The sequence below is a fragment of the Sphaerodactylus townsendi genome, linkage group LG11 (genome assembly GCF_021028975.2).
Source record: "Sphaerodactylus townsendi isolate TG3544 linkage group LG11, MPM_Stown_v2.3, whole genome shotgun sequence".
Lineage (NCBI taxonomy): Eukaryota > Metazoa > Chordata > Lepidosauria > Squamata > Sphaerodactylidae > Sphaerodactylus > Sphaerodactylus townsendi.
The window spans coordinates 47,100,108-47,127,568 of NC_059435.1; the positions used below are offsets into that span (position 1 = coordinate 47,100,108).

Below are 27,461 nucleotides of genomic sequence, written 5' to 3' on the forward strand. Positions count from 1 at the left end.
AACGCATTCTTAGTGAACTCCAGTCATCAGTTTCAGACATTTGCAGAGCGGCCACCTGGTCCTCTGTCTCTCTTCTTTTGTAAGAGACACTTTATGCACACACTCCACGGCAGCTTCCAGAAGCTGCTTTTGGCAGGAGAGTGTTGGAGCACATCATTGGAGACTGATCCTGACCTGCACCAGTTTAGGACACTGCTCTGGGAGGTCCTGATTCAAGATGCTCTCCCTTACATCCAGTGCAGAATCCAATCATTGGTTAACAATTGCACCGAGAAGGGTCTTCAGTTGGATAGAGGGAGGCATCTCCTAGCCCCTCCCGGGACTGCCATTAGTCTCCCACCTCCGACCTCCCCTGGTCACCAGTTATGCCACGCTGGCTACACTACAACTGTATTCCTGAAGTCTCTCATTAGTTCAGTTTTGGGTTCTTTCTAGTTACCCTGTTTCCAGTGCTATCTGGTTTGTTGTTGCTTCCTTTGTGTACCACCTCCTACTCCATTTCTCCGAGGAAAGCTCCACTGCTTGGACAGGTGTCTACTGAGGAAGAAAGGTGACGTTTCTACCTGACCACAGGTGAAGCACAACTTTGGTTAAGTCCTGCCTCCCTGAGATCCGGTTGGGAAACACCCATTCAAGATGCCTCCCTCTATCCAGCAGAAGACCCCTTCTCGGTGAGTAACCAATGGGTCGATCCCTTTGCTGCCTCCTCCTGGCCTCCGCCCATGGGGCCCAGCAGTGAGATGTGGTTGGCATGGCTGTGACTGCGACACCCCAGGAGCGACGAGGCCTTGTGGTGGCGGGCCAGGTGCAAAAGGAGCACAGTAGAGGCCAGCCAGTGAAGCCGTATGTGAGATGAGAAGGCAGTGCACCGGGCCTCTGACTGTCTCCCGTATCTCCCTCATGGACAATCCAGAGGAGGCTGACTCCTGCCACTCCTGAGGTGCTGCCGCCGTGCCCTCACTCCATTGCTCGAGCCCTTGTGGAAGCAGGCGGGTGGTCACCAGAGGGGCTTGACCAGGTGGCAGGAGTTGGCCTCCTCTATCCATGAGGAAGATGTGGGAGACAGCTGGAGGCCTGGTGCGCTGCCTTCCCGCCTCGCGCACTGCTCCGCCGGCCATTCGGCCTCTGCTGTGCTCCTGCTGTGCCTGGCCCATCTTGCGCCCACATCACATGCCGCCCCTCAGGGAAGGAGGCAGGAAGGAGCTGCCAGACCTCGATTTCTCCCTCCCCCCATGCCTGGGACATGTGACCCCACATGTTCCCATGGGCCCTACGTCTCTGGAGAGGGCTTTTTCAAGGAATAGTACAAGCAGGGATCTTTTGGGCTCCACCCCACCTTCCCCGCTCAGCTTTCCTGATGGCCAGGAGGGCTTTTAAAATTTTATTTCAGGCAAGACTGTTTTAAAACGAGCCTTTCTCTTCTTTTTTGCAGATGCCTGTTCCCAGTATCTGAATTGTCTGGGGGCCTTCCTTTGGCTCCTGGGGTGGGGGCTTCTATGTCTTGCTCTGGTTGCCATTTAATCGGCCTCGTAATCCCTTTCCTCCCAGTTGGCATGGTGTGTGTGTGTGTGTGGGGGGGGGGGGGGTGTGAAATTCATGTAATGGATCACTATGAGCTGGCCACAGTTTGGACAGGCATTGATTCACGCTGGTGAGAGTGGGCATTCCCAGGCTGAGTCCCATTTGGAAGGTGACTATCTTCTTACCTGACCTTAGAACCGCCACCTTTTGCATCAGCACAGCCCTCTGCATTAGCAGTGCACTACTGTCATGGCTGCACCACTGCCTCTCTGTTGCACTTTGGCACCATTCCCCACCGCTGGTACATTTGCTTTCCTGCTTGTGTATCTGCCCTTTATGCCCGCATAAATGGCACTTGTGCTGGCATTGGCCTCACATTGCTTCCACTGTCCTTTCACCCCCCGGCTCCTGCTTGTGGATTGCACTGTTAAAGCACAGATAACAGTGCTGGACCAGCACTGGATCAAAATGTTCCTCCCGTTTTATTGGGCCTAGGGGCTTCAGCTGCTGACATGTACTTTACAGCCTACCGTATTTGCAAGACAAAAACTGAATACCATTAAGAAACAAACTCTCTAATAAGAAATTAAATACTATTTGCGCTATGTTCTTTTCTAATTATAAATCTTGCAAAAGTCTTTGTACCTATTGAGAACAAACACATTGTCACATTTCACACTTTCTCTCTGCTGATACCAGTTTTCGTGTTTATTTTTAAATGTCTGGAAAATATTTTCAGGACTTTTTCTACAGCCCGTTAAGGAGCATATCAGAAACAAGGTGACCTTTCATTTTTTAAAAAAGATTCTCTTGTTAAGTTGAAGGTTTTCACTACAACCCAGACTGATATGGATCATCCTTTCACCTCTTTGGCAAGAGGTCTTGCCGTTCCTTTGTGCCATGCTAACCTTACCTCTTTATTCATTATCCATGGTGAGGACTGTTTTAATTGAACATGTTTCTTCTGAAACTTATCTTAAACCCAGTTCATTATTGATTTGGAGGGGACTTGACCTCTAATAGTTTTTCCTGGTAATGAGTTAACCTTCTTGCCTGAAGGAGAACTGAAACACAGAATGACATTTCTAATACCTTGAGAAGTATTCAAACAAACAGCCTCTAAGTGGTCATCAGGCTAGCTTTTGTCTTTTTTTTAAACAGCAGCCACCTTTTTTCTCTGCTGTTTAGAAGGACACACCTTCCCCCCTACACTGGGGACTTGGCAGTTAAAGAATCTCCTCTCTTTATAGTTGAATTTCTCAATTCCTTTTCTTAAAAGGATAGCGGAAGCTTGTCAACAGAATGATAGATTTATTTTATCTTGAGTCTGTTCTTTTCTTAATTTAAAATCTAGCCATTTGTATCCAAACATACTGAATTAATTAGTGCCCATAAAGTATTTATTTTGCCCTACTGCCTAAGAAGCTACTTTTGCCAATAGAACAGTTTGACTTGGATTCACATATACATCATGACCCTAATTTGGTGCAAACATGGCATATTAATCACAATTTCATAAATTACATCAGGACCTGACAAATTCTCTTTGGTTTAAGGAGCCAACCCAAAAATTTAGGACCCAGATTCATTTATTTTTCATGGTTTTGTCTTTTGATGACCAACATTTCTAAGTATTGCTACCACAAAAAGATTCATGATAACCTTTCATGGTTTCTCAAAATTTTATTAATGCTGTGGCAAAGGAATCTTGGTATATAAACAAATATATGGTGACTGTGGCTGCTACCCTCACAACAAAAAGCTAATCTCTAACCCTAGTCTAACTTTGCCCTTATTTCTTTTCATTCCATTATTGCTTTTAAAAGCTCTATTTAATTGAAGTACTGGAGAAAGCAACTGGTCATGAAAGGAATTCATCCACCACCATTGAATGGTGCAAAGTCTACAGTAGGGCTTCCATCCCTCTTTTGGCAATCCGTGGGTCTTTACCATGAAGATTGGGAAACTCCTAGAGTGTTGTGGATGCCGTGATGTGATGGCATTCATGCTGTCACCCTCCTTTTCCCTCTTGCTACTGTATCAGTCCTACCTGATGGATGAAGAGTGGCAGTGGAAGGTTGCATGTTGTGACCATGGCAGGCATCCTGGTATGCCTAGTTAGGTTTGGTGAAGCCTGATTTTTGAAATTGGGCCTGACTTCTACTACACTCTAACTGAACACTGCATTCAGACCAGGGGGGAGGGGGTCTCTTTCCTCTCCCTGTCCAAGAGCATGTGCCTTCCTTCCTCTCATGTTCCCAACTGCTAGATTTTTCTAACTGGAAACTTCTGAAATATAGTCTTCTTGGCTTTTAAATCAGGACTATTTACAAGTAAGCAAATACAACATGTAGCAGGTGGCATTAAAGTCTCCCCTACGTTGCTAAAATCAAATTCATGAGGCAGAGGGTTTTTAGGCTGGCAAAGTCATCCTTGGGATGAAAACTGGGGTTTTATAAAAAAAATCTCTATCTATGAAACATTTGTAGAGAATTAGAGGATGTTCATGGAGTATTTTGTTTTTGAATAACCTTCCTGCTGCTAGAAAAGTCTGCCAGAAAAACTTTTGACTCTATCGCCTGTTAACAGATGATGGAACAAAAGCTTAGCCCAGATCTCAGCTAGCTGACAAAAACATTTTCCTTTCTCCCCTGTTCGTGTAGAACTGAAAGTTGGAATTCTCTTAGACATGAAGTAGGTTCTTCAGACATGCAAAACTTTCATGGCAATTCAGAATGACTCTGGCTGTGTAAATATTTTTATATAATGTAATGTGAGCAAATAATCTCTAATGACATATTGTTACATAAAAGTGGAATGAATTTTCATGCTTATTGCCACTGACAAAGTAATATTTGTGCATGCTGACTCTGATTAAGAATATTACAGTTATCCAGGCTCGTCAGAAGAGAAAAAACAACATGATTCAAATTTTATTGAGCTAATTCCTTATTTACAAATTAGAGCAATGTCTTACTTATCCTAGGCTTTCAGAAATCATTGTGTATTTCCTATACAAAAAATCTGAAATATCTTCTGTTGTGGGAACAAACACATGTCACTCAATGCAAATCTTTCCTCCTTTGTACAGAGACGTCCTTCTCTTTGCATAATATCTTTAGTAAGACTGTTCAGAAAAACCATGAAATGACAGTCCTTGCCCACAGGCCAACAAAAGGAGTGAGAATGATAATTGCTGAGCCAGATGTGTATTTTTTTAAATGTATTAAAAATAAATATGTAGAATAGGGAAGTTTAACAGCAAGCTAAAAAAAAGAACAAGGCTAATACCTCCACATTATTGGTAGTCTTTGTATATTGCATCGTGTTATTCTGTTGTGTGCCTACGTGGTGTTTCGTATGCCAGATATACCTTTTTAGTGGTTACTTTTCACTCTGCCCCATGATTTGTTTTGCTATCAGAGGCTGCAGGCTATCCTTTGAACTGTATCTTTGCATGCTTCCCCAGAACATGTTGATCTGCAGCTTTGTGGCCTTCTTGCAGTTCCTTGAGAAGGTTTTTTTCTTCAGGGTAGCATAGCAACTGTACCCAGCAACTACCTTTTAATCCTAAATACCGTGACTTCTAGTCCCTCAGGTATCTCTAAACTTGAGGACAATGTAATTTTTATAAGCTGTCCCCCTGAAGACTCATGAAATAGAATCCCCTCTAAACAAAAAGCATTCCAGAATATTTAGACAGCCAGCTGTGTTGCACAGACTAAACTTTGTGCTCTGATTTTGATTTTTATCAGCCAAAAGCTGATAAAAAGCACCTCTGGTCAACACAGTCAACTGAAGTCCCAGAAGGAGGAGAGGTTCAAAAGAGCAACTTAGATGGTGAAAATCTGATGCATCTGTCCTCATACAGATCTGGAATATTTGGAGAAAAACAGCCTGGGAGAACAGAGGGCAGGGTAAGGGTCAAGCTTCCTTCCATTGCTCACTTTGTGCTGCAATTTCCCAATACTACTTCACAGAGGAAAAAGTGGCCATTGTGATGCTAGTGCATAACATATCAGTGTAATAAGTACCTTCCATTCCTACAGAGCATATTATCCCTTATCCTACTGAGAAATTAAGAACTTCTTATCAAAGATGTGGTGAAAATTTTACTATGCTTTATTTTTCTACCAAATTTTTTCTATTTTTAAAAACATTTTTTTTCATAAAAATAGTTAAGAATGAATGGATGCCCTTGCCAACTGGGAAAACTTGGCAGCTTTAAAGTTAAGAGTTAATATTTTTTAGATAATTAACCCTAGGAATTTTGTGAGAGAGTACATATATGTTTTTTTAATTTGCAAATTGCTGTACATGTATATCACACACCAAAGAAAAACAAACAAACTATGAAGTCACCTAATTTACTATGTATGCTAAATGAAAACCGAAACTAAAACCTTACACATATGCCTATTTTCACATGAAGAAAGGGATATTATAAACTTCAATTTGATATGGAACTAACTAATCATATTGTCTAATTAGTCATCACTAAGAAACGATGAGTTTATTGGGTGTGCTAAAATTTGTTCTTTAAAGCCTTTGGGGTTTTTGTTAAATTAAAACAATACAAAGGACATTCATGATATATTGTCTTTAATTTTTACAAATATGGTTCCAATGGTAATAATTTCCACATAAAAATATTTTTGAACTTTAAAATAGATCTGCCTCCCCCCCGCCCACATCAAATAGTTAAGTTCAAGTATTTGTTGTTGTTATATCATAACATTAACATGGAATACATTTTAAATGTCTTTACTAAATATGTCAAAATCTGTATGCTAAACCATATCAGATTGCTTTTAAAGTATTGGATTATTTTCTAAAATATTTTCCAATTCTATTTTTTTCTGGAAAACACCACATTTACTCATTTCTAATCAATCAAATCAAACAATCAAACAATAAATCAATCAACTGGTTGATTGCCGATTTCTTATGAATTTTATGCATTTGGAATGTTAGTCAGAAATTGATTTTTGTGTGCCTTTATTTAGTCTTTATTTAGTCAGGAGTTCAAGCTCCCTATGGGTCAGATATCCTGTCAGCTGGCTCATGGTCAACTCAGCCATCCATCCATTCCTTGGTCGGTAAATGAATACCTAGCTCATAGCTAGGGGGTAAAGGATAGCCAGGGAAAGCAATGGCAAACTACCCCACAAAAACGGCTTGCCTATGAAATCACTGCTCGTAGTGGTACCCCAGGGTCGGACACGACTGAAGGGGAAACTTTACCTTATTTAGCCTTCATATTATCTGTATTTTACTAAGCCAATGCACTTTGTTGTTTCTAGTAGCATCCAATTGCATCCAATTCAATGTTGTTGGCAATATATTCTTGTATTCTTTACATTGTTTGCAAATGCCATTGCAGTTCAATTTGATATCTTTACCGTGATGTAGTAAATCACACTCGTAACAATTAGCAGCCCAACTCAGATGTGGGGGGTGAATGGGTTGTGGGAGTGGTGTCGGGCTCCGCCAATATGTTTGCCCTTTCCACTGGCGTGAGGGGCACCCTTGTTAACGGAGAAGGCAAAGGTGCCAGTGGCCAGGCACCCCACAATTCTACAGTGATAAAACCTGGAAGTGGGTGCCGCTGTGGAGCAATGCTGGCATCTGATTGCTGGCACGGGGAGGGGGTGTCCATCCAATGTAATCCTGGGGGTTGGAGCTGACTTGAATCAGCTTCTACCTGGACTTTAGGGCTGGGAACACTGTGGCCATGTTTTAGGATTTATGCTGTTCAAAAGGGTAATGTCACTTCATTGAGTCCTATGTAGAGTTTCCAGGCAGCTGTTTTTTTCTTTTCATTTAGCTGCCTTCCAGTGGTACCTGGAAGCCATCTGAAGGTGACAGGGTGGCATGGCAGTGGTGCTGTTGCTGGCCTACCCAGGAACTGGATTGGGTTGTAAGAAATGTACAACCATTTGAGATTTTTTCCCAGATTAATTTTTTTATTGTTATGATTCATTTGCTAGATTTTTCTAACTGGAATTATTTACTTGTTTAACAAATTGGAAAAATTCTTTGTTTATAGAAATTGTCTGTGCGTGTGGGGAAGGGTGCTGCAACTAACAAATGCATCTGTGTTCTCCTTACAGTGAATCTTTTTCTTCTCAATGTACAACAGTTGTCTTCTTTGCTTTGCTCATGCCATTCTGATAATCTCTGTAGGGACTAGTGCTTCCCTGGGCTGTATAAGATTTCATTTTATGACAGGAAAAAAATGAGATGTTCACTTTAGGAGAACATCTGAGCAACTTGAATTAGTGGTGTTGCGGATACTTTCTTAAGGATATCCCTGGTCCAAAAAGATATCAGGAGACCTGTGTTTTCTCCTTATTTATACTCCACCTTGCCATCTCTGTCCTGTGCATGAGGACCTCTAACTGAATATTCCTCAGAGGTCACAGTTTAAAATGAGTAGCAAAGGATCACAGTTCGTGTAATACCTTTTCTTAGTACCAAGCGAAGTGACTATAGAGCTATCAGAATCAGTTCTGTCAAAATGAGGGCTGGATAAAACAAAAACTGGTCTGTCACCAGCAGTGTACCTTAGATTTATCCGTTGGTTTTTCAGACCACTCTTTCTTCCAGGAGTTTAGGGTAATATTCATCATTTGCTCTCCTTAATTTCATCCTTCTCTGCAAGAACTCTGCAAGGTTGATTAGGCTGATAAGACTGGCTGGCTCGAAGTTGTTCATTGAACTTCATGGCTGATTAAAGATTTGAGCTTGCCTCTTCACAGTCCAGCACTGTTACCACTATGCTAGCTCTCAGCTGCTCAGAGTTCCAAGTAAAGTTAAGCTGTAAGCTTGTAGATGTTATGGTGTATCACCTGACTTCCTTTATCTAATTGTAGTCAACAGGTTGCTTTGCTGTTCATTTGGTCTTCTTGTAGTTTTCTCATTTGACTGAATCCCATCTGAATATCTTTAGGTCAGAGCTTGTTGCAGGCTGAAATATCTGACTGAAAATATCCCAGGGAGTTTTCCTTAGAAACAAGGGATGTTTGATTGAGCCATACTTTTTAATAAAGAATTTTCACATGTACTCTCCTGACAAGGCAGTGGAATTGGAGAACATGTGTAACATTAATTTCAATTTTTAGTTATATATTTGATCATGAATAATGGTTTGGTGAACAATAGATGTTTGCAGTTTGTATTGGGAAAATGAGTATTTTCTTATGTAGTTTGTTAAAATTTGTGGTGGGAGGCTGTGACTTTTAAAATGATTTTTTACCTATGAAAAGATTGATTTACCCCCCTTTGGAAACTGTGCACAGGGCCGAATGATCTACTAAGCAATAGCCTAGGGCATCAAAAGTGGAGTGACACCAATCAGCGCTGTCACTTACCCGCAATACTGGGGTCTATTCCAAAAAAAGGAAAACTCTTGTCTGAAGCTGAGGAGAATGGGGTGATGGTTTGGTGCATCATTGCGTTTCAATGTAGGGGGGTGAGACGGATGGATGTGGCTTCCTGCCTCTGTTCAAAGGGGAGAAGGGGTGGGTAGGAGGTTGTTGCAGGGTTAGGTAAGCGGTCGCTTCCCCAGAGCATGGAGAGTGGCAGAACTTTGGTGCCTGGGGTACCAAAAGTCCTTAGGCTGATCCTGACTGTATACTTCCCACTCAGAATAATTTTTAAAGGATATTGTGTGGTATCATTTCATTGACAGCTAGTTAGCATTCTGTTTATTAGTTCTTCCTAATGTAGATCAAATGTTCTCAGCTTTTAAGGTTTTTGATCTATAATCTCTGTAATTTAACTCTTAATAAAACACTAATGTCAGTTCTACATATCTACATAATCGAGTACATGTTAAGTTAGTTTCATTCTTCGGATTGTGAATTAGTAAAGGTAAAGTTTGCCCTTCAGTCGTGTTCGACCCTGGGGTACCACTGCAAACAGTGATTTCATAGGCAAGCCGTTTTTGTGGGGTAGTTTGCCATTGCTTTCCCCGGCTACTCTTTACCCCCTAGCTATGTGCTAGGTCAGAGATGGCAAATCTTTTTAAGACCGAGTGCCTCAATTGCAACCCAAACCCCACTTATTTATCGCAAAGTGCCAACCCGGCAATTTAACCTGAATGCTGAGGGTTTAGTTTAGAAAAAAACGGTTGGCTCCCTCTTCCTCCACCCCACCCGCTTGAGCAGGGGCCAGCCTGCTCTAGCCTCCAGCAAGTCCCACGCGCACTGCTCTGGGCCTCTCTAGCATCTCTGCTTCCTCTGCACCCCACCCCAGGCAGCAGCCACCCAGAGCACAGGCACCAGGCCCACCAGCTGAGTCCTCCCTGCTCACCGCGGTGCGCTCACGTCGTGCTCAGTGACCCAGGCCAGCCTAGATATGTGTGTGTGTGTGTGGGGGGTGATTTTCCACCCCCGACATGACGAACTCTCTGTGCGTGTGCCCACAGAGAGGGCTCCGAGTGCCACCTCTAGTACCCATGCTGTAGGTTCGCCATCACTGTGCTAGGTACTCATTTACCGACCAAGGAATGAATGGATGGCTGAGTTGACCATGAGCCAGCTGGCAGGATATCTGACCCACAGGGGGCTTGAACTCCTGACCGTGTGAGTGGCAGTGTAAGCACTTAACCACTACGCCACACAGCTCCTGAATGTGAATTATGTGCATCCAAATCATATGCATATCTACTTGGACTTTCCACTGAGTTCATTGGGACTTACAGCTATATGAGCATTGCCGCTGTAGATACCTCTTGATTCCATGTTTAGAGCTTTAAGCTTTAAATCAGTTGCATACAATATGCATCAGTATTGCCTTTGCTGGTGATTAAAATAAAAAGCTTTTCATAAGTAATATTTTTGAGTTAGTCCACATCTGAGGTTAATTCATAATCTGTGCCAAATCCTCTTTATCTCCTCCTCCCTTGTAAAAAGCATTATGTATCTACAGACCTTGCTAGCCTGTTATGCAGAAAAATAATATCTTTTCCATATTAGTTTGCTGATCTTCACATTCAAACAGGATAGGAAAAATAAAGCAAAAAAAGGTTCCAAGCAGACATTAATTTCCTTCACATTTTCCCTTTGAAGTAAATATTTTTTAAATGTATTATTTTTTTCTTAGTCACGTAAAATGGTACCAAATTACACTGTCCCCATTACAATGGAAGGCTGCCTATGGGAGTGATGAATTAGCCAATTTTAAGAGGCTTTCTTTTTATTTTAAAAATTGCATAATTAATACAATGGTTATCAGTCTTTTGAGACCTGTGATCTACTGCCTATGGAGGCCCAGTTCACAGATATTGCTAAAACAGTCTTTTCCAACAGTGTCAGGTCAGGCTGTTGGCCCCCTATCTGTCCCTTACAGACCTGGCCACAGTGATCCATGTGACGGTCACTTTCAGGCTACATTGCTGTAACTTGCTCTATGCTGGCCTGCCCCTGAGACTGTTATGGAAACAGAAGCTGGTTCAGAATGCAGCCGCAAGAATGCTCACTGGAACACCTATGAGCGAGTACATTAGACCTGTGTGTGCTGCAGGCAGGCATCAGCTACGGCGCATCAGACAAACTGAGATCAAGGTGGGTAGCAGTCAAAGGAGTGGTCAGGTAGTCCAAGGTCAAGGCAGACAGTTCAGTCAAGCAAATCCAGCAGTCCATCAGACAGGCTAGGCATGAAGGTACAAGGTATGGAACAGGCCCTGAAGAGGTTATGTCCCACTGGGCCCTGATGTCCACCAGGAACAAGTTCCACCAGATAGGAACCAGAGCTGAAATGGCCCCACAAGGGGGCGCCCAGGGACATTTGATTCCCCATGTCTCTATTGCAGGTACAAGAATTACAACTGATGCAACGTCCGTATATATTCACAACAAGGAATCGCGTTGCATCAACCGCTATTTATAACATACCATGTGCAACAAACGATTGTAACATATAAAGGATCTGTAGAGATGTGAAAGGCTCACTTTGAATTTTTACCCCTGGGATGGCTGATTCATAAATAGGAGAATCTTAAGAAGATCAATTTCAAAAACAGCATATAATGCATATTCCGTTCAGACGGACCTGAATGATTCTCAAGAAATCCAATTAACTGGAATACAAGGCTTCTAAAGACGTTGGTTCTTTAAGAACAATCCGAGATATACTATCACCTTAAGAAGGACTTGTGAAGGTTCTTGAATTGTATTAATATAGGACTATGGTATTTTTGCACCTTTATGTGTCACAATTGTTTGTTGCACATGGTATGTTATAAATAGTGGTTGATGCAACGCGATCCATTGCAGGTACGCCACTGGACAGAGTCCTTGCAGTATCCTAGCCTCATTAGCCAGAATCTCTTATATAAACCCTGCCTCAGGCTTGGCTCTCCAAGGGCACAATAAGTATGTTTCACTGGAAAGCTCTACGCGCCAGGTGCCCTGTTTGATACCTTCTCACATTTTGCAAGCTCTATATTGCATGGCTCCAAGGTAAAGACATATTTTGCATGCAGAAAATCCAAGCTTCAGTTTCTGGCATATCCACTTACATTATTTCAGAGAGTAGATTTGGAAGAATCTCTGTCTAAGACCATGGAGAGCCATTTTAGGTCTGAGTATATAATACTGGACTAGACAGTCTGGCTTATGTTATCTTTATATTTTATGGGGAAAGGACATAGATTTCTAACAAAGCATATACTCTTATGAGAGAGGGAGGTGTTGGGAAGATCCTTGTCTGCTACAGCTCTAACAGCATCAGTAGTTTCTTGTGTTGACCCCATAGAACAAGGTGATAACAGCTATATTTCAAGCAGTAAGTATAGCTGGGAAGGAAAGAGAAAGACTGAAAAGAGATTTCTGAAGTCCCTTGTAGCTGTCTCTCTTCTACGCAATTCCACAGCAGAGATTACAATATACTCAAAGGTGCCCTCTCCTGGTTTAGAGATCCTTGCTGTTTCTGAACAGCCCTGCTCCAACTTCCAAATTATGTTTGCTTTTCACAAGGGAATTTCTAATAAAACGAGGGTGAAGTCAGTATTGATCACTGAGACTCCAGGTACACATGATGATGAGAACCAAGATTCTTTTCTCAACTGTTCCCTGTAACCCAAAGCAGTCTGAATGGATGAAGATAACACCGTTCTTTTTGTTTAGCCTTCATCCTCCCCAAACCACGTTTATATTCATACTGCAAAGATAAATTTTCACTTCATATTTCCCTCTTTCTTTCTAAGATTTAAAGACACTTGGGGAGGGCAGTTTTGTGGTGATAAGAGGAGAAAGAGTTTATCAGCCACTCCCTAATTGCCCTTCTACTCAAATGCAGCTTTTCTCACTCTATTTTGGGTTAAAAGTGAAAAATTTAAAAGTAGAGAAGATAATCTACACTCATTTAATAGGTGGTAGTGTCAGTTACCAAACCATCAAAAGATAGCTTTCCACACATAAACTGATACACACACACACACACACACACACACACACACACACACACACACACACACACACACACACACAGAGAGAGAGAGAGAGAGAGAGAGAGAGAGAGAGAGAGAGAGAGAGAGAGAGAGATCGTGTCATCCAATAGAAACAGAACCCTTTATTAGCTGAAGTTGTCTCACTATACTGTATGTCATGGTATTCAGATGTCATGAAGAGGTATACTTGTGATGAAAATGAAAATGATGAAAATATTTGTGATAAAAATCTTGCTCTGTTTATTGTGCTCTCTCTTCTGGCTTAGGAGGTCTTCAATCCTCCCACAATTTGCTGTGATATCCAAATCAGGACATTTTGACCAGTTGGGGGTGATTGATTTTGTCGTGTCCCCCCCCCCCCCCCCCCCAATTTTAAATGATGGCTCAGTCTTGCTTTACAGGCAAGAAAGGAATTTCTGTAGTTCATGGAAGTGCCAGAATTTGGTGGTCATAACACACTATGGTTATATTTATTGCTTCGTAAACATAGGAAGTCTTCAATGTGTGCTAATGCACAAGGAAAGGCAAAAAGGAGCACGTGAGCCCTGGAATAAACTAGATTTGTTCTAATCACAGATAAATTCAAACTTGTGAATGTAGCTGAAGCAGTGTACTTTTACATATGATTCGCCCATAGGGCTTTAAACTGTCTCCAGGTAGCACTGAGCCAAACAGAAATCAAAATGTTACGTTATCCTCAAAATAACTTTTGCCTTTGATGACCTTTACCTAATTATACTGTCCCAAAAACAAATGCTAAAAACCAGGGGCAGTGGAGTTCTCAGGCCATTTTAAAGCATAAACAAGAATGGAACTACACAACCAAAACTGAATAACAATATGCAAGAGGAACAGCTTTAAGGGTTCCCCACTGTAACTCATAACTGAGCACACCTTTTCTTCTCAAATCTCTTTTTCAAACTTAGGTTGTCTAAAGCCAGGTTTATTACCAACATTTGTTAAATGCATTTTGTTTTCTTCTGTTCAAGATAGCTATACCAAGAACTTATACTTGAACATTATCTGGTGTTTTTATTATTGTTGGGTTGTTCTGTGGCATCTTGGATGGCTGAAGGATATATGTAGTTCCTAGTTATTGCTGGCAAGAATTACACGGTAATGTCAGCTGAAGTTTAATTATGATTCAGGCAGTAAGAATGAACACCTTTTCAAAATATACACCAACAAAGCAGCAACTTTGGTGAATTGTCAAGAGTGACTTGAGCACAGAAGAGCTAATAGGCCTTCCCATTAACTTTGGATTTGCTGTAGGCTAACCCTTCTTTTGCTTGGATTTATACTTTGCTTAGATGAGCAGGATTTGAGTCCAGTAGCACCTTAAAGACCAACACAATTTCCAGAATATAAGCTTTCGTGAATCGAAGCTGTTCGTCAGGTACAGAAATTTTGATTCTTGAAAGCATGCAGACTGGAAATCTTGTCAGACTTTAAGGTGCTACTGGACTCAAATCTTGCTCTTCTATTGCAGACTAACATGGCTACCCACCTGAAACTTCCTTAGGTGGGTTGTCTTTAAAACTGGTAGTTTTCCAGATGTAGTCATAGGTCATACTGTTTATTCTATATACTTGGTACAGTAAATAAAATCTTTCAAATATTCAGAGGAAACTTTTTGTGCAAAACTCTCCATCATCACACCGTCTCTGCATTTCCCTCATTTGTGCGCTGTATTTCAAATTTGAAGACCAGCAGTGCTCTTTCCAGCACTTAAGAAAGCATAGATCAATTTAAACTCAATTTAATGATAATTTCAGCTGTTCTTTCTGAAGTTGAAGTGCCAAACAATGCCACAGAGGAGGGCTTTGTTTGCCAGACAGCCTTTTTGTGTGACAACCATTTCCTCTAGCAAAAATCCCATGGTTCACCAGGCAAAAATGCTGCCCGAGGTAGACAGTTGCCTCATTAATTGGGGGAATGAGCTGTGAAGACAGAGCATGAGGGAATAACTGGGATCAATAACCTGTATATACCAGGATAATCCTGGGTAAAAACCATGAAATGAGCAGGCAGTTGTAGAATTAACAAATTACATTTTATTAATAACTAGTGGGGCCCGGCCACGCGTTGCTGTGGCAATTGTCCTTCTCATCACAGTCCGCAATCCACACAGATGTCCAATGATCCCCAGCATAGCCTTTTGGGAGCAGCAGTGGCGTAGTGGCTAAGAGCAGGTGCACTCTGATCTGGAGGAACCGGGTTTGATTCCCAGCTCTGCAGCTTGAGTTGTGGAGGCTTATCTGGGGAATTCAAATTAGCCCGTGCACTCCCACACACACCAGCTGTGTGACCTTCAGCTAGTCACAGCTTTTCGGAGCTCTCTCAGCTCCACCCACCTCACAGGGGGTTTGTTGTGAGGGGAGAAGGGCAAGGAGGTTGTAAGCCCCTTTGAGTCTCCTACAGGAGAGAAAAGGGGGATATAAATCCAAACTACTACTACTACTACTACTACTACTACTACTACTACTTTCTTCTCCTTCTCCTTCTCCTTCTCCTTCTCCTTCTCCTTCTCCTTCTCCTTCTCCTTCTCCTTCTCCTTCTCCTTCTCCTTCTTTTGGGGTGGTCAAATGGAATCCCTCTTTCCCTTTTCAATTCACAATATTATATGGTGCTGTCTTGGTTTTTAGTATAAGGTAACCCTTTCCATTCCACAATGGAACTGTCCAGAGTGTGAATCCCGCTGTCCACGAGGCTGGTTGACACTCACAGTCCTGGCTTGGGTAAGGCAGAACTGGGGCAAGCAGGCTATCCCTGTCAGGCAGCAGAGGAAGGGTGGTGAGGCGCTCAGATCAAGGCCAGCTCCCTGGGATTTAAATGGCCACATGCAAAAGAAGCGGAGCCAGTAGTGTTGGTTTGCCCCCACCCCGTGGATTTTCTTAGAAGAAAAAGGCAAACTCCAGCTTGCTTTTAGCAAAAGAGAGCTGTGGCGAATGTGGGTGAGGAAGTGGGTAAGTGGTGGTTGGATGTGAGGGAGGGCAGAGTGAGGTGTGTGAGGATGAAGTGGATGTGTATGAGAGTATGTGTGTTGTGTGGTAGTATTGGGTAAGGCACAGAGAGTGAAAGTTACCTGCATTTGTGTGCAGGGGGGAACCCCACCTGACGTCTCACACAGCAAAGTGTGTGTGTGTTTCACTTCCTCTCGTATTACCTAACAGTATTACCTATTTACTGTTTTCATTGATCATCTCTGCCCATCTGCACGAACATTCTAAGCCCTCATACCAAGCCCTCAGGCCACAGACAAGCTGCATTTAAGGGTGACAGTTAAACAGCCAGCTTCATGGCCTGGTGTGCCAGGAAAAAGACGTTTTACCTGGCTCAGGTATGGACTTTTGGCAATTTGAAGGTCCAATTACCTGCCCGCAACAGGGAGTGACGTCATGTGAAAATTTGGGGGCGATCCATCCAGCTGTTTCGGCATTAGGGCAAGTCTAAGTTTGGAGTTATACCTTGCGTTTCTCTCCTGTAAGGAGAGGTTTACAAGGTGACTTACAAACTCCTTTCCCTTCCTCTCCTTGCAGCAGACACCTTGTGAGGCAGCGGGGGCTGAGAGAGTTCTGAAGAACCATGACAAGCCCAGGATCAACCAGCAGGCTTCATGTGTATGAGCAGGGAAATAAATCCAATTCATCAGATAAGAGTTCGTCACTCATGTAAAGTTTAGAAGCAAGCCTTTATTGGCATAGACAGCAGTACAACAATAATAAAAACAGATTAAAAAGCATATACAATGCAGGATATACATGTTAGGACGAAGGAAATTACTGGCATTTAGTAATTTCCAGGAGAAAGTCTGCCACTATCATACAGAGAGAAGGATCAGGGTTGTCCAACAAGTAGTGTAATCTAAATAAATCGGGGAGATCACTTTGGATTCACTTTGCCCTTTGTCCTATTCAGAAGCTTATAGGAAATTAAAAGGTCAACTATTGGATAGAGAGTTCTCTACCCTAATCACCGCAGCCAAGAAAACATGCTCCCCCCTTTATTTTTCTCTCCCATTTGAACGGGGCCACTTGGCACACTACCTGTATTGCTTAATAAACCCTGTTCAAAGGAGAGCCATAATGCTCGCCAGGTTTAATGTTATGCCTTCTGCCTTGTTACATGGCAGATTTAATAAGCAAGAAAAGGCTAAAAGATTGTGCCCATGTAACGCTGGCTCAGTTGAATCTCTGGCCCACCAATTACTTCACTGTCTCAGATTCAAGGAAATCAGATCCAAGTATGTGAATCTCACTCCTTTACATTTACCCGATCTCCTCACTCATGTAAAGGAGCGGGGAATCAAACCCAATTCTCCAGTATATAGTCCGCCACTCTTAACCACTTCACCATGCTGGAATATATTTTAAGCAATGAGCACACATTTGCAAAACATACAAAGTCTCACTAAAAGGAAAATGGGTGGAAGTTGGATAGGGTCTCAGGGATGAAAAGTTACCAGTCTTGCTAGTGAAAGTGGAGCTAATGAGGAGAATGGCGGGCATTTCTAGGAGCTAAGAAAAGAGCCTACATGCAAGTGGTGTGTGTGTGTGTGTGTGTGTGTGTGAACAGATCTAGACCGCACTTACTATGAATGGGCCAAAGGACCAATATTTATATCACAGAATGGTTCCTTAGGCAGTATGAGTCAAGCTGGCAGGAAAACCAGAGACAAAGTATTGATTGCTTTTCTGGGGTTCCAACAATAAGATTAGAGAGGCTTGATGAGTTGTCAGGACCCAATAGCATGCCTGGATTATTCATATCAGTTGATTGCTGGGATGGGTGCAGACAGGACAGTCAGTTCAGAACACTGATAAAATCTTTTGAGGGTGTCTCAATAGAGATTAACTAGCTCCATTGTCAAGACAGGCACAATTTAGGGCCAGGGGAAAAGTTTAGCTACTAACTGCCTTCCTGCCCAGACTTGACACAGAAAGGGGATCCTAAAACTGTGATACATCCATTTTGTATGAAGGAGCATCTTGCTCTTATTCCAGTCTTTGGTCCTCATGCTTTTATGGCACCCTTAGTGGGAGGAGGGGTCCGGCTGCTTACAAAAGAGCAGGACAGGATGTGTGCCCATGTGGCACATGAGTCTGGTGAAGGGGATGAATTGTTGCAATAATATCCAACTCAGCTAGTTGCGCTGGAGCTGTTTACATCTTTGTGCTAAAATAAAAAGACAAAATTTTTGTCTTTCCCCTGTTGCTACTTAGTTCTTTGGATCCTATAAAATTCCTGCCTCAACTCAGCAACTTGTAAAAGGCTTTACGAAAAGCAAGTTATAAGTGCTGTGTTTATGGTTTGTTTTATGGGAATGTTAGAAACCTAGCTTTGGATTTAATATGCGCTCACAGCAATAAGATACAGATTAAATTATGCTGTCATTTATCACCTTTTCCAACTCTGTATTTGAAAGCATTTTTTCTCATTTACTTTGCTTCAGGTCTTAAATTATGCTATAATAATAATGTAATTTTCTTTGCTTGAAGTTTGCTGTTGCAAGAGCAGATTGATTTGGGGGCTAACAAGTTCCTGGCCATCAAGAATGATGTTAGTTATGCCATACTGTCCCTTTTGAGTGTGGGATTTCTTTAGGACTCTGGAATACCAAGGCAAATAGGCCTTCATCTAGACTTCATCCAAACTAGCCACAGTCTGATCTGTTAAAAAAAGCTCTAGTTAATTGGACATACAATATGCAAGGTGTGGTGATGTGATAAGTCCGAAGCTTGCAGCATAGAAGATGGAGGAGCGTACATTGTGCTCAGCGGTGATTAAATCCTCCCGCATACTCATTTTATGCATTTTATTTGCTTCCTGTAAATTTGGGTAGGGTTTTTGAGTAAAACTCTATGTAGTCTTTTCCCCAATACAGTCTGTCTGTATGAAATGTAAATATACATAGAGTAAAATAAATACAGCAGTGATCATGTCATTTGTGGAAGTCTGGTTAGAGATAAGCTAGGGTAATCTTGCTGGAATGTATTTGCGCTTAAAACATACATTTACTTCGCTGGCTATCTAGCTAAACCTTGGAAACTCTAATTCAAACTTAATCTGCTGAAAACAGCACAGGAGTTTTCATGTGCTGAATCTATCTCTGCCAGCTGGCATTGCTATCAAGGATGTAATACTTAAGGTTTTGGAATCTTTAAGCAAAATGTTCTACTACAGTGCCTCTTCTGAAGAGTACTCTGGTGTAGTTTTTGCTTCAAAACTGCAGCAACATCACAAAGAGACTAAATCTCACACTCCATCAACAACCAGCAGTCCAAACAGACATAAAAACAGTTTTTGTCCGCATGATTCTGCATGTTTTTAATAATGTGGGAGCTACTGGCAGAATATGGGCCCCTGTTTCACAACAAGATACACACTTGCTGTATAGGCTAGGCTAGAAAGTGGAAACCTGTCTTCCATACAATATAAAAATAGTACTATTGTTCAAATCCATGTGATTCAGCATGCATCTCAGTAAGAAACATTGCAACAACCGGGGTGTAGCTACAGAAAATGATGCCCAAGGGAAGAACTAAAAGTGTGCCCCCCCCCAAACATCAGACACCCATTTTTAAGATAACTGTATCAAAGCAAGATCCTGTATTCTCTGAAATATCTTCACACGTGTGTCTTCATTCATATGCATCATAGGCATAAAATAAAAGACCATCTCTACAGTAGACATCACTAATCCAAGGAATCTTTTCAATTACTGATAATCTCCCTGTAATAATTTTTCTCCCGTTCCCCCCAACCCACCCCCCACCCCCCCGTCCCAGTTCTCACAATTCTTCATTGTTGGAAAAGAAAAACCTGTTAAGACTAAGGGAGTGTGTGGGGGAGGAACTTTCTTTTGCACTCTTGAAATATAATAATATTGATAACAATGTTATGATGTTCTAGGAAAGATGGGAGGAAAGGGAGAAAGAAAAAGGGGTTAAGATGGTGAGAGAGATGAAAAGAGAGAGAGATGAAAAGAGAGAAAAGAAAGGCTTGAAGGAAGACGAGAGATATAAGGAGAGAAAGATGGAGAGAAAGAACCCAGCCAGGAGGGAAGCTGGGAGAGCTGCTCTTGCAACCCAGGGGTATGCCAAAGGATTTCCCTCCCCACTCCCCCAGGACCCATTCACCAGCACTTCCCCTGCCCAGTAAGCAGTGACTTCCCCAAGGAACAGCAGCAAGTGCTGTCTGGAATGCCTTGCCTCACTTGCCTCCTGTGCTGGGCTGCACCCTGCACACCTCCCCAAGCCAACAGAGTGTGCCCTCCCTCCCTTACTCAGTATGAGCGTTGGACTCTGGCTACCTCCCTGGCCTGCTGGCCCCAGGGAAGGACCCTCTGCAGCCTAGCATGTTGCCCTGGTTCCAGGAGGCTCACTACTGGCAGGGGAAGGGAGGTGGGTGGCCAGCCAAGTGCACTCCCCACATGACCATTCCAAGTGATGCCTGGGGCTCAAGCACTTGGACCTTTGCCCCTCTCGCTGCACCAGTGCACAATAGTACTGTGATTCAGTCTACATTTCTCAAGCTACTGAATTAGTGTACCCATTCTGTTATTCCAGAGATTCTGTCTTGAGACTAGACAGATAAATATGTACGGAAAGTGCCATCAAGTTGCAGCTGACATGGCAACACAGTAGTATTTTCAAGGCAAGAGACTAACAGAGGTGGTTTGCTGTTGCCTTCCTCTGCATAGCAACCTTGGTATTCTTTGGTTGTCTCTTGTCCAAGTACTAACCAGGGCCGACACACTAACCACGGCCGACTATGATGCATATGAGATCTGAGATCTGGTTAGCCTAGGTAATCCAGGTCAGGGTCAGAACAGTCTAGCTCCTTAGAGAGATTAGAGGTATACATGAATGTATGTGAGCAATAGCAGTTCAATTCAATGATAGTTGCTCCAACATTAAAAAGACTTGCCTCAAGTACAGGGACTGGACAGACTGAAAAAACAGACGAAAAGAAGGGGACCTCATTGGATAGACAAAGTTAGTTGTTAAGATGGTGTGGTAGGTTTCCATCTTTTTTTTGGAAAGCTATAAAATTAGACGAAGGCAGAAATCTAGGCTTCACTACACAAAGAAGAAGAAATAAACAAAATTGGGAACCTTAATACTGTGTATGTCTTGCTATCTTTATCTGATGGTTTTCTGAGAATCTTGAATATAGACAGAAAATTATATATACCCAGAATTTACTTTCCACACAGGTGTTCTATGCATGGCTTTCAAGTAAATAGCATGGTAAACCCAGCTGACATATACTTCTGTTTGCGGGCTTTTTCCCCCCTGACTGAAGCCATTTTAATCTTGAAGTGCTTCACTGGATAAATCCCAGCAAGCTTTAGTATTATGAATCTTTAACAATCACATCATCTCTGTTACACATAGCCAGCAGTGGGATCTGAGATGGCATAGCTTTAGTGACTAGCAATCAGTGGAAACATTATTTGGAAACACATCAAGGTGTCTGCATATTTTGAATGTCTGTTCAGCTGAACAATCCATTTAAACTCTTTGTGGTTGCTTCCATAAATTCAGGATGCATAATATCAAATCCCCATAAGACTGAACAGGAGCATGCCACATGCTGTCTATATATGTGGGTGGTCATTTAGGTCAGTGTTTCTCAGACTGGTTATTTTTGCAGCACTGTTTGCGTTTTCAACCCCTTCTTTCTTGGTGCCCAAAATGGCTACTGTTGGTAGGGGAAACCTGGAAGGTTCATCAACAGAAAGCACTGATGGACCCTGGAATCTAGCCCATAGGCTGAAAAAAGGAAGAAGAAATGATCCTATATTCACTGCATAAATTAAACAGAAAACTGCATTCACATTTTGCTGCCTTCTTATCTAGAGGTCCCAGAGACTTGCTTTTCTTAAAATGAAAGCTTGGAATCCAGGTCAGCTATTGGGCCAAAAGTGGAGTTTCCAGGCACCCAGTGAGAAATGGAGGAAAGCGGGTACTTGCTGCTGGGCAGTAATCTTTATCAGGGAGTAATGATGTTACTTTTCAGTGTGACCTGGAATCACTGGCATCACAATAGGATGATCCTCTAGCACTAACAGAGAAACTGTAAAGTTTCTGGGCAAGTACTGGAGCATCATTCCAGGGTGATGCTGGTGCTTCCGGGTCTCACTGATAGTGGCATCATCACACCCACCCTCCAATTTTGCTGGCCTGCTTCTGCTCACTGACAAAGTGAGGACTGGCAGACATTAGAAAGAGTTCCAGGAGTTTGCTCACCTTTAGCAAGTTTCCGGTAAGCCTACCAAACAGGCACAGGGTGTACAGCTCAGCCAATCAGGCAGTATGGCAACCCTACCAAGGTAAAATTTCATGAGGGACCTTGTAATTTCAATGTTGGTTTGTGTTTATCTTATAGGTAGGTTGTGGCACTCTTTTTCTGCTACGTTCAAAAGAAGAAGAGTACAAAAATCCCACCTATAAAATGGAGACAGACAAAAGTTGAAATTGCAACGGTCATCTTGAAATTTGGCTGCAAAAGACAGTTTATTATTACAGCATAATTGATCCTCAGTGAGTGCCAGGAGTACAAATATTTTATATATTCATCATTAAAGAAGCCAAAATGAAATGTATTCCTCATTCACAGAAAGAGGAGAAAACAGATGGCTAAAACCATGACTTCGTACTATTGCATTGGTTGCTAGTGTAAGAAATAAAATATAGATTTCCCCCCATTAGTAATACAGAGATTCTGGGAAGCATCAAATGTTACCCATTACATTGTTCTGTTTGTGTCTTAATGAAGAAGTGATTACGGGGATGTCAGTCATTTCAGCTTCTTCTTTTTTCTTGTTTTTCCTAGGTCCATGGGGTAGATGCATGGGAGATGAATGTGGCCCAGGAGGCATACAGACACGTGCAGTCTGGTGTGCTCATGTGGAAGGATGGACCACGTTGCTTACAAACTGCAAGCAGGCCGAGAGGCCTGACAACCAGCAGAACTGCTTCAAAGTTTGTGACTGGCACAAAGAATTGTACGACTGGCAGTTGGGCAGCTGGAATCAATGCCAACCTGTTATCTCAAGGAGTGTGGAAAAACCAGCGGAGTGTGTCAGAGGGGAAGAAGGAATTCAGACAAGAGACATTGTGTGTGTCCAAAAAGCAAATGGGGTTATAGTGGAGGACACAATATGTGAATATTTTGAACCTAAGCCACAGCTTGAGCAGGGATGCCTCATCCCGTGCCAGAAGGACTGCATTGTGACCGAGTTCTCGATTTGGTCAGAGTGCTCCAAGACCTGTGGACAAGGGCTGAAGCACCGTTATCGCCATGTTGTTGCCCCACCTCAATTTGGGGGTTTTGTCTGTCCTAACCTGACTGAGTTTCAGGTTTGCAGCTCTTCACCATGTGCTGCTGAAGAAAGCATGTACAGTCTGAATGTGGGTCCGTGGAGTACGTGTTCAGTGCCCCATTCACGACACATTCGGCAAGCAAGGAAGCGTGGAAAGAACAAAGAAAAAGAAAAGGACAAAGAGAAAGCAATAAGGGACCCAGAAGCCCGTGAGCTTATTAAGAAGAAGAGGAATCGTAACAGACAGAACAGACAGGAGAACAAATATTGGGACATACAAATTGGATACCAGACTAGGCAGGTGATGTGCACACACAGAAATGGAAAAACTGTTGCCTTGAGGTAATTTTTTCTCAGTTTAAGCATACATTTATCTCTTGCTAAGCAGCTGGGCCTATTGAAAAAAGCCCCAGGCATTTATGTTCTAGTGCATTCTGATGTATTGACTTGACTCAATTTCTTTCCACTTGCTCATCTCTGTCAAATTTTACCATGTACTATATTTAGACATGACCAGAGCTGACCATACTATCTCTTTACTGAGCCCTGCTAAATAAACTGTACCACAGTACAGACTGTGACCATACAATCCCAGAATGCTGGATCTTGTTAGCCATAACCCATGATGTCTGTCAAGAAGATTGATGCCCTTCAGCATCCTGCATATCAAAGCAGAATGTGTGGGAGAAACCTGGGGCTGTTCAGGATATTGATAGCCCAGCTTCATGAATACGCTGAGTATTAATTGGGAAGTTATTAGAGAGATATACAAGAGAAAGCAAACCAGAATCTCAAGATTTTAGGAGCTCTTGTTGGTACTAACTCATCTAGAAGAGGCAGAGGGAGCAATTTGAGAATTTCTCCTTCTGCCTTCAGCCATCGTGTGAGCTCTGTGCAAAGCCAGAATGGTCTGACAGGTAGCACTTTGGAGGGTTGGATCCTTCATTAATTGTGGTGACTGGTCCATGCCAATCTTAATATCCTCTGAAATGACCCCTGTGTCTGTCCCTGGAAGTTCTACCTGTCCTTCTTCTGTCTTTAAATTGTGAACATTGCTGGCTATTGTTATATCTGTGACCTTGCCAGTATGTCTTGTGGATCTCAGAAGCTTTTTTGTTCTGATCTCCTACACATATCACAAATGTTTAAATTTACAAATAATTCATTTTCCATCCTTCCTATTTTATTTTTGGGGAACTGTGGCTGATAAGCTGGTGACTTACAAAACCACCCAATTACTCTGATCCCAAGGCTTGTGATGTGCACTCTGCTTAACAAAGGCTTCACCATCTGTTTAAGAGGAATAAGCACATCTGTATGCATCGAGGAAAGAATACACATATGGATTTGCTTCCTCGGTTAAATTTCCATGGATAAGCATTTGTAGATGGGTGGAATACTATGTTTTCTTTTGTTCTCCTGAACTTGTGAGGATTCATTAACTCAAGAGGAGCTCATTGGGCAAGAAGGATTTAAAGGTTTGGTTCCTAGAAATGCATGACTTATGCTCTGCTTAGAAGTACAGTGGATTTAACCCTCATTCGAAATTTGTCTTCATCTCATCTGAAATTTGTCTTCACCACTGCATGTGTGGTGCCCTCTGCAGTGAGTGTTTATTACCTTTGGGGCAGTCTCCCCATAATGCACAGATTTTACTCTTATGAACACACTGCGCCTCAACTGAGAGAAGCCCTGTGGCTTTCAAAACATGGAAAAGCTTGACTTTTTGCCCTTTTTCTCAGAGAAAATGAAAGGAAGTGTGTGTTTTGCTTTCTGTGGGTCTTTTTGCTCCTCCCGGCTTTTTCTGCCCACACAACACCAGTTGCCCTGGTAGGGGTAGAACCGGAAAGTGGGAGGCAAGCAAAAAGTGGATCCACATGACATGGGGGGGGGGGGGCAGTCTGCACAGCTGGCGGCCACTTTGCATCCCATTTGCTAAGAAAGCAGTGGGAAAAACTGACTATGAAACATAGAAGAAGAACGAGAGTTGGATTTATATCCCCCGTTTCTCTCTTGTAAGGAGACTCAAAGGGGCTTACAAACTCCTTTCCCTTCCCCCCTCACAACAAACACTTTGTGAGGTAGGTGGGGCTGAGAGAGCTCAGAAGAACTGTGACTAGCCCAAGGACACCCAGCTGGCGTGTGTGGGAGTGCACAGGCTAATCTGAATTCCCCAGATAAGCCTCCACAGCTCAAGCAGCAGAGTGGGGAATCAAACCTCGGTTCCTCCAGATTAGAGTACACTCTTAACCACTATGCCACATAGAGCCATTCAGAAAGCTACCCAAGGCCCTTCCTCTCTGTTTTATTGTTCCATTTCTCTTTTCTCTAAATTTAGTACTCCTTTATAAATACTGTCTTCAAGCGACTAAGTATATTTTTGACTCCCTGCTGCTCAATGAAAAGACCTTCCAGTTTTACCTGTGGACCATTTCTCTAAGATGATAAAAACTTTGTCCTATCACACACTATTCAATTTTAAACTTAGAACATAAGAACATAAGAACTAGCCTGCTGGAACAGACCAGAGTCCATCTAGTCCAGCATTCTGCTACTCGCAGTGGCCCACCAGGTGCCTTTGGGAGCTCACATGCAGGATGTGAAAGCAATGGCCTTCTGCTGCTGCTGCTGCTCCTGAGCACCTGGTCTGCTAAGGCATTTGCAATCTGAGATCAAGGAGGATCAAGTTTGGTAGCCATAGATTGACTTCTCCTCCATCAATCTGTCCAAGCCCCTTTTAAAGCTATCCAGGTTAGTGGCCATCACCACCTCCTGTGGCAGCACATTCCAAACACCAATCACACGTTGCGTGAAGAAGTGTTTCCTTTTATTAGTCCTAATTCTTCCGCCCAGCATTTTCAATGAATGCCCCCTGGTTCTAGTATTGTGAGAAAGAGAGAAAAATTTCTCTCTGTCAACGTTTTCTACCCCATGCATAATTTTATAGACTTCAATCATATCCCCCCTCAGACGTCTCCTCTCCAAACTAAAGAGTCCCAAACGCTGCAGCCTCTCCTCATAAGGAAGGTGCTCCAATCCTTCAATCATCCTCGTTGCCCTTCTCTGCACTTTTTCTATCTCTTCGATATCCTTTTTGAGATGTGGCGACCAGAACTGAACACAGTACTCCAAGTGCGGTCGCACCACTGCTTTATATAAGGGCATGACAATCCTTGCAGTTTTATTATCAACTCCTTTCCTAATTATCCCCAGCATAGAGTTTGCCTTTTTCACAGCTGCCATGCATTGAGTTGACATTCCCAAGGAACTATCAACTAAGACGCCCAAATCCCTTTCCTGGTCTGTGACTGATAGCACTGACCCCTGTAGCGTGTATGTGAAGTTTGGATTTTTTGCCCCTATGTGCATCACTTTACATTTTGCTACATTGAACTGCATTTGCCATTTCTTCGCCCACTCACCTAATTTATCAAGGTCCACTTGGAGCTCTTCGCAATCCTTTGTGGTTCTCACCACCCTACATAATTTGGTATCATCTGCAAACTTGGCCACCACACTACCCACCCCTACTTCCAGGTCATTTAAACTTGCCATTGCATAGGAAACCTAATGCACTTTCCATTGAAGATGACATACAATTCTGTTGAAAAACGTACAAAGTAAGCATAAAATGTGGGTCACCATGAGCCAAATTCCTCATAATGTATAATGAGGTGGAATTCTGCTCTCACATTTCTTTCTCCCCCTTTTTTATATCTTTCCTTTTGTGAGATTATGCTGCTCAAAACTGCCCCAGTTCAAATGGAAAAGGAGTCAAAGTAGAAGGGGGCGGGGGGCTGGTGTCAGCAAGTAAAGTCAATACCACTGTTCCTCATCCATTTAAAGTGTGGCTCCTGTTACAAAATTATGTACTTACGTAGGTTGTGGGATGATGACACATGTAGCTGTCTTGTTCCAGTTCTGTAGATCTGGTTCAATATAGTTTGCTCTGACTAACTTTTGAATATACCAGATAGGCTTTTCCTAAAATTGACTATTCAAGATCTGTTATTGGAAAAGGCAAGAAACGGAACCGTGTGCGAAGCACGTCATTTCCTAGTGAGCTTTTCTCCTTCCTGATGTTCAAGCTGTGGCCAATCTGAGAACTGCCGAGCAAAAAAATAAAAAATGGCTAATTGTATGTGTCCAAAAAGG

The 27,461-nt window shown here is 42.5% G+C and overlaps 1 protein-coding gene across 1 annotated transcript in view; it reads left to right on the forward strand.

Moving 5' to 3' along the window:
* The window catches only part of THSD7A (thrombospondin type 1 domain containing 7A), a 324,043-nt gene that overhangs the window by 163,911 nt on the left and 132,671 nt on the right, over positions 1-27,461 (forward strand). The window contains exon 3 of the mRNA XM_048510570.1: positions 22,817-23,648. Coding sequence (XP_048366527.1) covers positions 22,817-23,648 — 832 coding nt within the window. The remainder of the gene's footprint in view (positions 1-22,816; positions 23,649-27,461) is intronic.